The sequence below is a fragment of the Siphateles boraxobius genome, unplaced genomic scaffold, assembly GCF_051911475.1.
Source record: "Siphateles boraxobius isolate OS27281-9 unplaced genomic scaffold, OSU_SipBor_1 6, whole genome shotgun sequence".
In the NCBI taxonomy this organism is placed as follows: Eukaryota; Metazoa; Chordata; class Actinopteri; order Cypriniformes; family Leuciscidae; genus Siphateles; species Siphateles boraxobius.
This window is the reverse complement of record NW_027509186.1, coordinates 29,224,926-29,240,627: the sequence shown is the minus strand read 5'-3', so window position 1 is coordinate 29,240,627 and position 15,702 is coordinate 29,224,926. Positions and strand designations below refer to the sequence as shown.

Below are 15,702 nucleotides of genomic sequence, written 5' to 3'. Positions count from 1 at the left end.
TTTTCTTTGAATAATGGACTTCAATGACAACCAGCGTTTTGAAGTCCAAATCAATGCAGTTTCAAAGGTCTTGAAGTGCTTGAAACGGCTGTGCACGATCGCAGCTGAGGAGGGGGGTCTTATCTTGCGAAACGATAGGTTACAAAGCAACCAATACAATTTGAACTATCCTCCTTCGCATGGTCGAGTGGGGCGGTACTTCCGCCCGCGACATCGAGCCTGACCTTTCAACGTGATGACGTAGTTCCCGGCACGTTGCAGATCAGCTCAATCCGAACAATTGTAGTTAAAAAGTATATATATATATATATATATATATATATATTTATATATATGTTTTTTTTTTTGACAATGACCTATCGTTTCGCTAGATAAGCTCCTCTTCCTCAGCTGCGATCGTGCACAGACTGTTAAAGCACTTCAAAGACCTTTGAAACTGCATTGATTTGGACTTCAAAACGCTGGTTGTCATTGAAGTCCATTATTCGAAGAAAAATCCAGAAATGTTTTCCTCAAAAAACTTAATTTCTCTTCCACTGAGGAAAGAAAGACATGGACATATCTTGGATGGCATTGGGGTGAGTAAATTATTAGGAAATTTTCATTTTGAGGTGAACTAATCCTTTAAAGAAGATATTTTAAAGAAAATAGGTAATCAAACAGTTGAAAGTAGCTATTGACTTCCATAGTAGGAAAAAAAATACCATGGAAGTCAACGACTACCATCAACTGTTTGATTACCAACATTCTTCAAAATATCTTCTTTTGTGTTCAGCAGTAGAAAGAAACTCATAAAGGTCTGGAACAACATGAGGGTGAGTAAGTGATAACAAATTTCATTTTTGGGTGAACTTCAGGATTGGTTTAGACAAATAAATTAGTCTTGCCTTGCCATGGTGTCGATACATATGTGACTTAAAAGTTTGAAAATTCTTAAAAGTGCAAGGGTTGGCTGGGACTTTGAGGTGGTACTGGAACCTGGCGAAAATTGGACTGATGACCAAAACTGAAAAAGACATGACACACAAAAACACATATGACAAAGCCTGTTAGCCACAGCACCAAAGATGAGCAGACAGACAGTGGAAGAGAGAAATTGTAAAAGACAATTATGTAGAAATAACAAAAACAGCCAATTTAATTTAAAAAAATAAAATAAATAACCTTTAGATTTTAAAACTTTAAGTTTAAAGCATTGTATTAACATTGCTAATACTTACAGAAAACTCCTCCCCAGGCTGCAAATAAAATATATATTTTACATATACATATAAATAAATATATCTCATAAAGCAGATTTGAGCAAAATAACGTTATGTCTATTATAAGTGCTTGTTTTTACCACTGACAGGCTCGGATGTTATGGAAAGCATCCCTACAGAGATAACAGTTAGATATTTGTGTTATTATTATAAGATCCTTCAAACCAGTATGTCCTCCGTATATGTCAAATGCAGCAATGTTATCTCGCAGACCATCGTAAAACACATTTAATTAAAACTCGACAGAAACTAAATAAAACTCACAAAAGACCCCCTCGCTTTGTCTTTCCACTGTTACAACAATCATCATGTCTGTTTTGGTCGAAATAAACGGTAAGGTAATGTTAATTCACGGCGTTAGATTTGAAAAGGTCAGCACAAGCAGCAGTGTTAACGTAGAGCAGATTGTGTTTTTGCAAACGTCGCTGGCTAAACTTCCACTGTCATTTCACATTAAAAGCCATGTACACTATAGCGTAAAATCCTAAAACCTTATTATAAAAGTAAAAATTAACTTACCAAATTTCCAGATATCCGCAGAGTAAGATATCCATCCAGTGAGTGTTTTGCCGCAGTTGTGCTCTGACGTCAGTCAGGCGGCGCGCACGCTCTCTGTTTACAGAAACCTGTTTTATTGCCTGGCATATTACAGACAGGTTACAGCTAGGTTAGCAACACTAAAATGTACTGTAAAATGTTCCCACTCAAACAAAATTGCCCAGAATGCAATGCAAATTACGGTATTTTACTGTAATATAGAAATACAGTATTGTACTGTAGGTTTTTACAGTACTGTGCTGCTAAATCTACAGCGACAGTTAACAGTGTGGGTTATGGGAAATGAAGTCCATGATGAGATAACAAAGACGGAAGGAGTGCCAGGCACTGCTATTGTAACAGACATAAGCCAGTAAGAGCTGTGCGTTTAAACCTCAGCCCCCTGGCCTCAAGACGCGCCAGCGACTGGCGCTGGAGTCAACCGTCTTTAGCGTCCTTGTTAGTGCGCCCGCCTCCCACGCTGGAGACCGGTTCGAATCCCGCTTCCGCTTTGAGTAGGACCAGTTACAGTATAGTGACCGTATCTGATCAATATATTCTTTTAGAATGATTATCATATGCACACAGTATACAACACTATTTACATGGCACTCCACAGTATATTAAAGAATACTACTATTTACCATAGGATATTACTATCCAACCATGCCCATACAAGTTAGAGGCTAAAAAAGCTGATTTGGGTTTTGATTACAGTTTGCTTCTAGTTATAAATACTGAAAGCCTGTGCTTCAGTAGGGTTTCTTTTTACAATAATATTATAATTATTTTGTGAGCCCTGTAGGGTAATGTTATAATAAAAATAATAAAAAAAGACATTTAAGTAGACCAACGATCAGCTAGCAAAGGATGTGAAAAGCAGGATGCTCAGAAGTTTATTTGCATTTTGCTACCTTAAGATGACTGACGGGTTAATGCAGTAGAATGCAACAAAATGATTGCACTCATAAATCACTACAAATACTCATGCACAGATGGATGAGTATTCGGTGTGATTTATGGGTGGGCAGCTGGACAACTGCAATGACACCGATATATTTAGCTGTGTCATAGGCTAATCTGTTGGTTTTTATTCTTCTTTTAGAAAGGTTTCTGTTTTTATTGTGTCTGAATCTATTGTGTCTGAATCTATTATTTCAAATATGTTTTTGTCTGAATATGCCGTATGTAAGACATATTGGTGAGGAGCTAATGAAAAATAGTTTAAATCCTAGTCTCATCTGATATTGGGTTTGGTTGAGGCTGCTCTCCCTTTATTATGAACACAGGGGGCGCTGTTTGTGTGTGAAACACTGTGAAATTTAGCTTGAGCTAGAGACAGGCCTGATTCACAAAAGAAAAAAAAAACACTTGAACAATTTATTCATTTTGTAAAAAAAAGAAAAGAAAATCAGCACAAAAATTAAAATATTGTAAATCCTTTCTATGAAAATATTTTTTTTTTGTCATAGTGCTTTACTTACCTTGGAGATTGTTATGGGCACATAAAGTGTTATTTTTAAGGCAGATAGAAAGAAAGAAAGAAAGAAAGAAAGAAAGAAAGAAAAAGGTATCAGGGTTCTGATCACCCTGTCAGGGTTTCTTTGGTTATAGCCCAATTACCGGCTGACTGAACACCTTTATAGGCTAAGTATAATGGGATAATTTAATTTCCAGAAATTTGAATAAAACGGACACTTTCTGTAGGCTAATTGACAGATTGACAGATCAGACTCGTAGGCTATGTGTGCGTGCGCTGGCGCGCGCGCGTGTTTACTCCCTCCCAATTCTCCGCATCTCATGATCCTGTGAGCGTCTCTAGGTGGTTTAGCGCCGCCAGTCCGAAGCAGGTGTTCAACATGGCAATCTCGGGACTCGGATCTCACTCTATTTCACTCTTTTTCTGCGTGATTTTAGCAACGTTTCTGCATAAAGGTAAGACAAGCGGAGCGTGAATGAAAGCTTGTGTTTAGTATCGAGGGCAGAGCAGTGTGTAAACAACGTATGTAACACTTGCGCACGTCCTTGATGCTGTGCAAAGCGCTCATAGTTTTCCTGCGATATTCTGCATGGAAAAAGCTTTCACAAGAAGTGTTCTTTAGCACGTTTAACTGTTCTGAATTGTGTTTTTTTTTAAGCTAGAGAAAAGTATTGTCAGATGCTGTACAGTAACCAATAGTGCTGCTGATGAGAGGGACGCAAGTCCGTATCGCACACAGCTCAGATATCAGAATTAGATGCTTTTGATCTGAAAAGGAGTAGCCTAAGCTTATATGATTAAACGAGTATAGGATGTCCTTTTGTATTCAATGAGTTTAATGTATTTAAACGACTAACGCGCGCATTGCAGAATAACGCACACTTGCATCGACTTTATGGAGTGACAGCGGCATTGCGCGCACTTGTCTGTTTCTCTAAACATACCGGTCATCTTTAGTTCTTTGCGTGAACTTATAGGCTACGTACAGTTCGTGCATTGTCATTTAACCTTGTCGGCTATTGTTGCGTTGGTGTTGTTGAAATGACTGTTTTTAGCTTAAAGTAGTTTTACATGGGAAACGCTCCTCCGTTAGCTGGAGCACGCTGTGAGATTTGCTTATGGCAAGCTGTTTTGACATTTATCACTTTATTCTGTAGCTACAGTAGCTCCCACTTTCATGTAACTAGAATGGCTACTTATTTTGATTCACTGCTAATCTAATTGTGACTACTATCTATTTTTAATGGCACAACTATTCATTGGATACTATCAGGTGTGTTGCTATCATTTTAGAAGTGAAGTAAGTTTTAATTAAGTAAGATTTTATACAATGTTAAAAAATACACTTAATGAGGCTTTTTATGACAGAATAAGGCAGAATATATATATATATATATATATATATATATATATATATATATAATATATATAATAATCTCTACTTTATAAAGGCTATGTCAATTTAAACTGCATAATTCATATACTTTATTATTATGAAAATACCCTGAGATAGCCTGAAAAACACACATAAACCATATTGTCGCAATCATGTGTTTATTGCCTTCATGTTTCATCAGTCAAAACTGTTTTTTATTCAGCTCAGTGATAGCTGGATGCCTTTGTCCATATAAGGGATTTCCTGGAAGTCATAAGTTATTACTTCTGTGAGTCTGTTTTGGACTTTCTTCACAAGGGCGCCCTCCAGTTTATAGTTTGAATCAAACAGACTTTACATGAGAGTGTTAAGCGCTCCATAATGCTCACATCGCCTTGTTTTGAACAAGAATAAGAATTAAATGTCAGATCATAAATAGACTATCTTGTCTCTTTAAATTTAAATCGAGATTTTTTCACATTGGCCCATCAAAACCTCTATGTGAACACACTTCCCTGAAAAAAGTGTTGGGGAAGAATTTTCATTTAATCAAAAGTCCCCACGTATTCTGCGCCCATGGACACTAATCACTATCCCAGTTGTGAAGTAGCCTAACTATTTAATTATTATTGAGTCCTATAGGGATCTTTGATCAGCCACATCACCCTGTACCCCAAGACTGGTTGCACACTAAAGTTAAGCAGGGTTGAGAAGGTTTGGTACCTGGATGGGTGATCTCCTGGGTAAACCAGGTTGCTGCTGGTGATAGTGATGAGGCCAGCAGGGAGTGCTCACCCTGTGGTCTGTTTGGGTCCTAATGCCCCAGTATAGTAACAGGGACACTATACAACAAGCACAGTATAGTCCTTTGGATGCGATGTTTAACCGAGGTCCTGGTTTTCCTGTGGTCATTAAAAATCCCATAGAATTTTTCGTAAAGATTGGGGGTAAGATCCAGGTGTTCTGTCCAAATTCCCTCCATTGGTCTTTATCAATCATGGCTTCCTAATAATCCCCATCCTTTGATTTGGCTCTATCACTCTCTCTCTCCTCTCCAGCTGTAGCTGGTGTGTTCTTGAGCGCACTGGTGCTCTTGTTCTGTGGCTGCCGTCGCATCATCCTAGTGGATGGGTGAGGAGAGATCCCTGATATGATTGTAAAGTGCTTTGGTGCTTGTACTACATAGCAAAGCGCTAAATAAATGCCTCATTCATTCAGATATCAATTCACCTCTCACTAGGTTTTGTTAGTACTGGTGCTTGTTTTACTATTAACTATTCATTATGTACTACTATATTTCTTACTAAGCTTACTGGTCTGTAGCTATCCAAATAGATACTAGCATATATTTCGGTTTTACTAGTATGCATTTACTAAATAGTAACAACTCTTACCTAGTAACAATTGCCTTTTTACTTGTCAATTGTGAAGACTGGTCACAGTGTTTAATTCAATCAAAATGTTACTAGTCTGAAATACACAATTTAGTCTAATAAGTAGGTAGTAGTAGTGCCCATTAATTTTTTTACTAGGAAAACTGGAATACAAAATTGTAGCTATTTTAATAGTTAAAGTGATTAAAAAAATAAGTGAAAGTGCCCAATGAACAGTTAGTTGTTAAACTGGTCAAAAGTGTAAATACTAGTGAAAACGTCACTATTGGGAAAGTGATTTGTGGCAATAGAATAAGTGAAATTAAGAAAGATATTGTCACTATTGTATTGCTTGCTAGTAATACTAGAATATTCTATTCTATACTAGTATACTATACTTGTAACTAAAAAAATACACATTTACATTTTTACATTTACATTTATTCATTTAGCAGACGCTTTTATCCAAAGCGATTTACAAATGAGAACAATAGAAGCAGTTAAACTAACAATAGGACAACAATATGCAAGTGCTATGACCCTTGGCAGTTAAATCTAAAGCAGTACCTGTTTTTTTTTTAAGATAATACATATAGAATAGATAGAAGATAAAGTGTTAGTATTAATGGATCAAGTGTTGCCGAAAAAGATGTGTCTTCAGACGTTGCTTGAAAATGGCAGATCATTCCACCAGCATGGAACAGACCAGGAAAAGGTCCATGAAAGAGATTTAGTGCCTCTTTGAGATGGCACCACAAGACAGCGTTCACTTGCAGAGCACACGTTCCTGGATGGCACGTCAGTCTGAAGTAATGAGTAAAGTGTAAAAGAGAGCAGAGCCAGTGGTTGTTCTGGAGGTAAAAGTCAGTGACTTGAATTTGATGCAAGCAGCAACTGGCAACCAGTGCAATTTTGTGAGGAGAGGAGTGACGTGTGCTCTCTTCGGCTCATTAAAGACCACTCTAGCTGCAGAATTTTGGATCAGTTGCAGAGGTTTCATAGTGCAATCTGGAAGACCTGCCAGGAGAGCATTACAATAGTCCAGTCTGGATAGAACAAGTGCTTGGACAAGGAGTTGTGTAGCACGCTCTTATAGGAAGGGCTTGATCCTCCTGATGTTGTACAAGGCAAATCTGCAGGACCGGGCAATTCTAGCGATGTGGTCTGTAAAGTTCAATTGATCATCAATCACAAATCCAAGATTCCTGACTGACCTTGATGGAGTTATGGATGATGAACCTAGCTGAATGGATAAGTTGTGTTGTAGTGTTGGGTTGGCCGGGACCATAAGCAACTCTGTCTTCATAAGGTTTAGTTGAAGGTGGTGGTCCTTCATTCAGCCAGAAATGTCTGTCAGCAGGCTGAGATGCGAGCAGCTACCGTTGGATCATCAGGCTGGAATGAGAGGTGTGTCATCAGCGTAGCAGTGATAGGAAAAGCCATGTTTCTGAATCACAGATCCTAGTGATGTCATGTAGATGGAGAAGAGAAGTGGTCTAAGCACTGGGCCCTGAGGCACCCCAGTAGCTAGATGTTGGGTCTTGGATACCTCACTCCTCGCCGACACCCTGAACGACCTACTTGAGAGGTAAGACTAGTTAGCTTAAAGCTTAGTTAGCTTATAGTTACTAGTTAGCTTACTAGTTAGTTACACAAGTTTGCTTTAAGGAATAAAAATTCAAGTGGCTTGCCACAATAGCTCTTTCTGCCTCCCATCCATCAACAGGTTTTCCGCAAGATATTGGCTTTTTATTCTGTTCTGGAAAGGAGATTGAAGTATTCTGTTAAAAACTGAAGTTTCTTTATAAGTGATTCTTTTGTGTGTTACCCAATTTATTCACTGCTTAAAACCCATCTGTAATAGACGTTAGTTTATCAGGACGCTGATGCCTGTATTAACAGGGGCTTTTTGGTGTGTGAATGATGCTTTTGTCTGAGGCCAGAGGTGTATATAGGTTTCCTTTAGGAGGCTTCAAAGCCACTTTTTCTTCATGTAAGTGCTCTTGAATCCTCATATAACCACCTAATATATTGTGTAATTCAAGGACAAGTTATTCACTGTGAATGGATTTCATTCATATGTCCTGGTTTATAACATGTTACATTCAATCTAAAATGATTTTAAACAGCATGTTTGTTCATACTTATGACCTTATATTCATTGAGTGACAACATGACATATTTAAATGTAGAATATTTTACTTTTAAACCTTAAATATACAGCTTCTCTTTTGCATAATTTTTAATCCTGATATAAACATTTAAAAAACAAATATTGGTCTTGTTCTGCATCAGATACCCATACATAAATGCTAGAAAGCAGCTAGTCATCTTCGTTCAACAGGCAGACTGCAGTTAACAGCGTGAGCTGACAGGAGAACTGCATTACCTTGAGAGGGAATATATATTCTCTTAGAAGAAATAATAGAGATAATAATAATTCTGATATGGGACAATTCTCACTGGCAAACAATACTTTTGTAATGAGATGGGATATTCATGTAAATTGCCTCATGTCAAGGGTAATTTTCAGTCTGCGTGACTCACAGGTAGAGTTTCCATCGGTGCGAGGGGCTCGAGTTGTAAATATTAGAAACACACTGCAGCTTTTGCATAATTCACGATGCTGTGATGAATGTTATGGAAGATGAATGTCCTGACACTCCCCACAACAATCAGCACTAATTTAAAACTCTCTAAAAATCAAATGAGAAACCTTGTAAAACATAACCGCAGAGAAAAGACTAGAGAAAAAAAAGCTCATATATGACACATGCTCATATATGGCAGAGGAACCGCATTTAAAACCATTTGTGGGGAAATTTCAGCACTCTTCTACTGAGATTGTCACATTGTTGCTTATTTGTTTCCTCAAAATGGCCCGAATCCCAACAAACTGTTGATTGGAAGTGAATTAAAATGCTTATCCTTGGTGCATACGTTTTTGAGATCGTTTGTTGGAATAATTTTCTTTTCTATTTAAAGCGAAGAATTTATAGCTCATTAGATTTACATTATCCCTGCTTAATAAGCCTTGTGCTGATTGCTAAATAATGCACAGCACTACATTATGCTCCTACCAGATGCTAAAGTTTCCGAGATGGAAATGTGAGATAACTTTCCATAGAAGCGAATGATGTGCCGTGTGAAAATGATGTTGCCTAGCACAATTAAGATTTTTTTTTTTGTTGCAATGTCATTAAGGAACTTGAATCAGAATAACCGCATCTTACATCAAAGTAGTCTTTTTTGTCGATGAAGTTCAAAGCAGGCTTTACAGTTATGTAATTTTGAAAGCTCAACAATTCTGCTTCATTTTGTGTTTGTGTATTTCAGCAAATATACGGACCATATTTGAATATGAGTCCGCAATCTGTTAGTTGACTCCATTGGGGTTATTGCACATTGCTCATCCGCTTATGTAACTTCACAACAGAAGCCTCTCTAGTGAGTCAACACACAAGTACAGGGGATGATGTGAAGCACTACGAAGACCTTTCCCGTCTTAGTTTTCTGTTTATACCTCCATATTACTAAACATCGGAGCTGAAGTATCCTCTTGTCGGTACTAGACTGTGAGCAAAATGATGCTTGAAACCGATAGACTATCGTTTCTGTAGGACAGATACCAGTTGAGCGCTATGCAGCAGCACACAGTCAATTAGTGGTAACAGATTGAAGAAAGCCCCAGTGGAGAGAGAATGCTTCATTCATGACACTGCTGGAGTAATGAGAGTGGAATATGATGAGGGGAGGGGGCTCCTGTCTTCTGTGATAAATATTGTCATTGTTCTCATTCTGCCCTGTCTTTCATGGACTGAGCTCATTGTCTGTCCTAGTTGGCAGAATTGTTTTGGCACAGACCATGAAAAAAAAAAAATCAAATTATGTTGTTTTTCAGGGCACAAAGTGCACCATTTGCTTGGTTTACCAGCCGCTGAAGAGCTGCAGAAAGCTTTGTAGCATTGCAATGCTGCTGACACAATTGACCGGTTTTAAACTGTGCTGGTCATATTAGGAGAGATTTTGAATGATGCCACCCTTCAAATGTGTCAGGGTTTCGTTTCCTATATAATATAATATAATATAATATAATATAATATAATATAATATAACATAATATAATATAATATAATATAATATAAATTTCTTTTTTTGTGATCAAATTTTTATTTATTTTTCCTTTTAGAAGGCAATACATACAGGTATGTACAAGCCACAGAAATAGAGTACAGATATATATATATATATATATATATATATATATATATATATATATATATATATATATATATATATACACACACATATGTACGCATATACTTCATATATAATGAAGCATATGATTAACATAATATAAAAACAAATTATAATAATAATAAACATAAAATAAATTAAAAACACACAAATAATAACAACAGCAAAAAAAAAAAAAACAGTTATTATTTCCAGATCTATAAAATTTCAGTTACAAATTAAATCTGAAGCCCATGAAGAGTAGTTAGCAATGAATGCCAAGCCTCTCTTGCTGACTCTTTTGCGCCATGGACTCTAGCTGTCGACAACTCCAAATAAACAATATCTATATATGTTAAAACCCAAGCTCGAAAAGAGAGTAAATGTGGAGGTTTCCAATGTGTGGCAATTAGTTTTTTTGCAGCCGTAAGTCCAGCCAGCAATGCTCTTCTCTTATCCAGTGTCAAACCCAACCCTGAAAAATCATTCAAAATGAGTGTAGCAGGCGTACAGGGCAAATTAATCTTAAACAACCTAGAGAGGTTCAAGGCAACCATCTTCCAAAAGTCAGCCACTGGGGTACATCCCCAAAACACGTGAAAGTAACTGCCAATCACTTTGGAAGAACATAAAGTAAATGTAGGATCGTCGATAAGCTTCATCATATGAAGCTTTCTAGGAGTTAAATAAACCCTATGTACAAATTATAATGTATTTGCTGATGATCAGGGTTCCTAGATGCTAAACCCATACTGATCCACACTCTATCCCAATCAAATGTGGGAGCCAAATCTGGAACATCCCTCCTCCACACCGTGTCCAACGCCAGAGGTCTATAAGCATACTGCAGCAAGAGCCAGTAGAGTCGACACAAAACCCCTTGTACTCCCCATAGAGTGAAACAGTTTTGGTAGTGGGTGTGGTGTGAGAGGGGCCTGTAAAGGGGCACCATTGCTTTTTTAAAGCCGATCTCAACTGCAAATAAAAGAAAAAGGAGGAATGTGGTATACCATGATTAATACAAATGTCCTGAAAAGTGAGTAACCCCCCCTCCCCATAAATATCACCAAGTGTACAAATGTTTGTTTTTTTCCCAATCGGGAAATCGAATAGGAGATCCGCCAATCAACAATCTCTCATTGTTAAATATTGGAAAGTGTGGGTCCCAAACAGAAGAGCAATCAGCCAATTTCTCCAAACTCCTCCAAACCCATAACAAGTATGAAATCACAGGACCAAATCTCAAACGGCAATGATGGGGTGAAATTTTAGCATGCAGAATGTTAGTAAAAGAGTATGGAGCTATCGTCCATTCCTCCAAAGTTCGCCAAGACACTTGCGCATCAGGTTGAGACCAGGATAGGAGAGGTCTAAGTGTAAAGGCCCACTCATAGAACTTAAAATCTGGGAGAGACAGGCCACCGGCTTGCCTTTCTCGCTGCATAGTGGTGAACTTAATGCGAGGTCGTTTGCCATGCCACAAAAATTTATTTATTGCTGACTGTAATTTGTGCCAATAATTAGGGGGCGGGGGAAGGGGAGCATCAAGCTGACGAAATTGACTCTGGGCAGAATATTCATTTTGATTATGGCTACCCTGCCACGAAGCGAATTTGGCAGGTTAGACCGCCTGTCCAGATCCGCTACAACTTTTTAAAGTGTTTTACAAATTTTTTTTTAAATAATTGTCTGTATTGAGGAAGAGATATCTATCCCCAGATAAGTAAAGTTTTTAGTAACTGGAATAGATGCACGGATATAATATAATATTTCTATAATATAATTAATATAATATTTCTATTTATGTATTACAATTATTAATATACCTAAAAAAGAATACTTATTAAATTATTAATAAATAATACAAATTGTGTTATTAAAATAATTTATTGTACTTTATATATACAGTATATACAGTATTCTATGCATCGTTTCACCACTATTGTGTAATATGTTTAAAATATAATTAATAATAAATTAAGTTAAATACAAATCTACTCTGTTCCTGTCCTATAGTTGATCAATTAAATGAATTGATTTAGAAAAAATATTGCATAAATCACTGTTTATTATCCTAACAATCTATGATAGATAAAAGCACTTTTGGTTTTGTCATTAAATATCTTGTTTGGAAATATATCACATTATGGAAACAAAATAGGTTGCGATTCATGTTATCCTCAAATAATAACTGAGTACAAATCATTTGCTCTCCAACCCATGCACTCCTTGTTCCTAAAAACCCATAAAAACAATTTAGGCTACACTTAGCAAATTTCTTGCTATAATGCACCGATGGGTGTTTAGAATCTGTTTACAGCTTGTGTGCTTGCATTAGACTCGTGAAATATATTTTTATACGTGTGTTGTTATGATGACCTACTTCGTCTCACCATGCTAAGAGAGTTGTCATGAAAAATGTTCAGAAACATATGAATGGTGACATGCCCCCAAAACTCAACAAGATGTGACCCACTTACAAACAGAGCGGCTGATGGAACCTATAAGGTCTCAGCATCATCTCCAGAGATACCTGCATTTATTCAGTCCCTGTTTTTGTGTTGGTCTCATGAACGATAGAGGATACGGCTTCTCTTCCTCTATTTGTCTTCCTCCAAAAATTGATTGCAGTTCCAGTGTTTTTAATATTTAAACCGGCGAGCTGCAAGCTAGTTAGAAACCACAGTGACATCGCCAACGCAGTCTCAACTGCTGATCGCTTCACCATCGATCAGATGAGACGTAGAGTGGGACTCCAGCTGTCTGGGTAAGAGAGAGTGACCAATCAATAGAACGTGCAGATGGCGGCTCAGAGGGGAGGTGCTATTCAATTGAGCTGCTAAATACTTAAGAATGTCAGGACGCTGGATACTCACAGTGGTTGATCTCATCACCTCGAGCAAAACGAGGTTCTGGGATAGCAACATCTGTCTGCACAGTCATGCTTACATCCGCTAGTGCTTTATTTGGGATCATTGCTATAGAATGAGCGGCATTGATTTGCACTGTTAAAGATGATGCTTGGCATTTTTTTTTGGTGGTAAAATCGAAATATTCCAGTTTAATACACAGACAACTACAAGTGAGCCATTTGTACGTTAACCCCCTCCTGATAAATTCCAACACTGTGGCTCTAGTGCTTTCTGAATATTGCTTGCTTTGTTTAAGTATCCTGAGACAGCAACAGTGGCTCAACCAATGGTGTGAGTTAGAGGGCCGGGCTATATGCGGTCTATTTGCAGCAAGAATTATTTTTGCAATTCTGTTTGTTATTGCTAGCAGTGTTATTTGAGTATTATTTATATACTATAGACTTTTTTTTAATAATATAAAAAATATTTTGATATGTTAAAAATTTAATTTGATTAATATTTTCAATTGCTTTTATTTTTTATTAAATTATTATCATTATTATTATTGTTATTACATGTTTACTTTTAGTTTACTTTTTAATTGTTTGTGCTTTTGTTCTTTTAAAAAAATATTATTAAAATATTTTTATTTCAGTTTAACTTTTACTTTAGTTTTAGTTGATTTATTTAATAATTGTAGTGCTTCTACTTACATTTACTTTAGTTTTTTGCTAAGGCAACATTAAGTTTCTCATGAACGAAGCCCCTAAAGAGACCTTTCACAAATTTTCTGGTTTACCTCTTTCCTTTGTGCATCACTGCCATTTTACTATGAAGAATCAAGAGTATGAATGCACATGAATTAGATCTATTTGCTAAATTTGGTTTTTTATTAGTGCAGTACCTCTAATATCACAGCCTTATGTCTTTTTTGTCATAGTTTTTTAATTGTAAATATACTCAATATACACAATAATACTCACTGTCAGTTTTTGCTTTTACTTTTTACTTTTTTACTTTTTACCCACATCTACTTTAGAGATATGAACATATTGGTGGATACCGATAGTTCCCTTTCAGTCGATAACGTCTACTGTTTTCAGTTCTCACTGTTCTCACTGTTTTCACTGTTTCAGTTCTCTGTTCAGTGTTGCCGCGGTCATTCCCCTGTGTGCTCCGGCACTGGTGACGGTCCTATTTTCTGAAAGAGCAACACGGGTGCGTTTGCGTCTTTTTCAAGATGTCATTCCGCCCGTGCGTTTCTGGGTGCGGTCGTTTCCTGTCTCTCTCTGATGGTCACAACTGTTGTGTCACGTGTTTGGGCTTACAGCACGCTGAGACAGCTTTTGTGGACAGCTCATGTTTTCACTGTGGGAAAATGACTGTCGCAGTGTTGAGGGCGAGACTCGCCTTCGTTCGCGGAGAGCGAGTCCCCATTACAATGCCCTACCCTCGGGTGCTGTGTGGGATGGGTGACTGGAGGATAGTGTTGGATGTCCCCCTAAGGCCTGTGAGTTTTCGTCCTTTCCGACGGGCAGAGCTTACAAAGCCTGTGGGCAAGCCGCTTCCTCTTGCGTGCCATGGCGTTGCTGCAGGCTAGGGCACCCATGGCATGCACGAGGGTAATCCAGACCGTGCGCTCATAGGTGAGCACCGCACTGCATCCGACCTCACCCTCCGGGGCATGAGTGTCGTAGCGTGCGTGATCAGTCTGGCGATGTCCACCTTGGTGGTCCAGTAGCACCTTCGTTGGCTCAGCCTGGTTGGTATGGCGGATGCGGACAAGGTTCGGTTCCTGGTCTCCCCAATTTCCCAGGTTGGGCTGGTCGGCGACGCGGTGGAGAACTGCATCCAACAGTTCTCTGCCGCTCAAGCGCAGACGGAGGTCATCCGGCACATCCTGCCCCGGTGGCCAGCTGCTGCCTCCACCCGCCGCCGGTGGCAGCTCCTCCGCCTGCTCGTCGCCGTGGGCGTTCCCCGGCCGCCGCTCCTGCTGGCCCTCCGCAGCAGCCTCCACCCAGGCCTCAGCATGGAGCCGGCCGCAGTAGAGACGCCCAGCCCGCTCAGGAATTAATGAGATGCTCTTGGAGTGGCACGATCACTCCCTCCCCCCGTGTGAGGGCCGGGTGGACCCTTTGTTTGTGTGTGTGTCTGTTCCGCCGCTGGCTCCCTAAAAAAAAAAAAAAAAAAAAAAAAAAAAAAGCGGAGCAAGCGGTACCCATACTTCAAAAAGAGAGCAATTTCATCTGTTCCTGGGTCCCAAGAGGGCCAGTCTGGCGGGTGTGACCCTGTATAGCCTTACACCTCTCAGCTCCCCCTTGGTCGCCAGCAGGCAGCTTGGTGCGTTCGAGGACCCGGTCATCCGCCTTCTCACGCACCCCCTGCCGCTAGTGGAGACAGGTAAGTGTTGCACAGCACACTAACACCACTCTCTCTACTTTGCTGCCCCACCTCAGGCTCGGCTGCCCCGCTCAAGTCAGTGATAATCATCACATTAGGTGTTGAGCAGACGTGCTCCTGAAAATTCAGTGATATTCATCACACCGAGTGTTGAGCAGTGCTCCTGACTTGTGCGTGCTTATCTTAT

The 15,702-nt window shown here is 38.8% G+C and overlaps 1 protein-coding gene across 4 annotated transcripts in view; it reads left to right on the top strand.

The window, feature by feature from the left end:
• Nucleotides 1-3,607: 3,607 nt before the first annotated feature.
• Nucleotides 3,608-15,702, top strand: part of cadm1b (cell adhesion molecule 1b) — a 199,272-nt gene continuing 187,177 nt past the window's right edge. For 2 of the 4 annotated variants that reach the window (XM_077208716.1, XM_077208714.1), the window contains exon 1: nt 3,616-3,734. In XM_077208716.1, the coding sequence (XP_077064831.1) occupies nt 3,659-3,734 (76 nt within the window). In that variant the 5' untranslated portion in view covers nt 3,616-3,658. Of the gene's footprint in view, nt 3,735-15,702 lie in introns of all 4 variants that reach the window. The other 2 variants (XM_077208715.1, XM_077208717.1) reach the window with 2 other exon arrangements.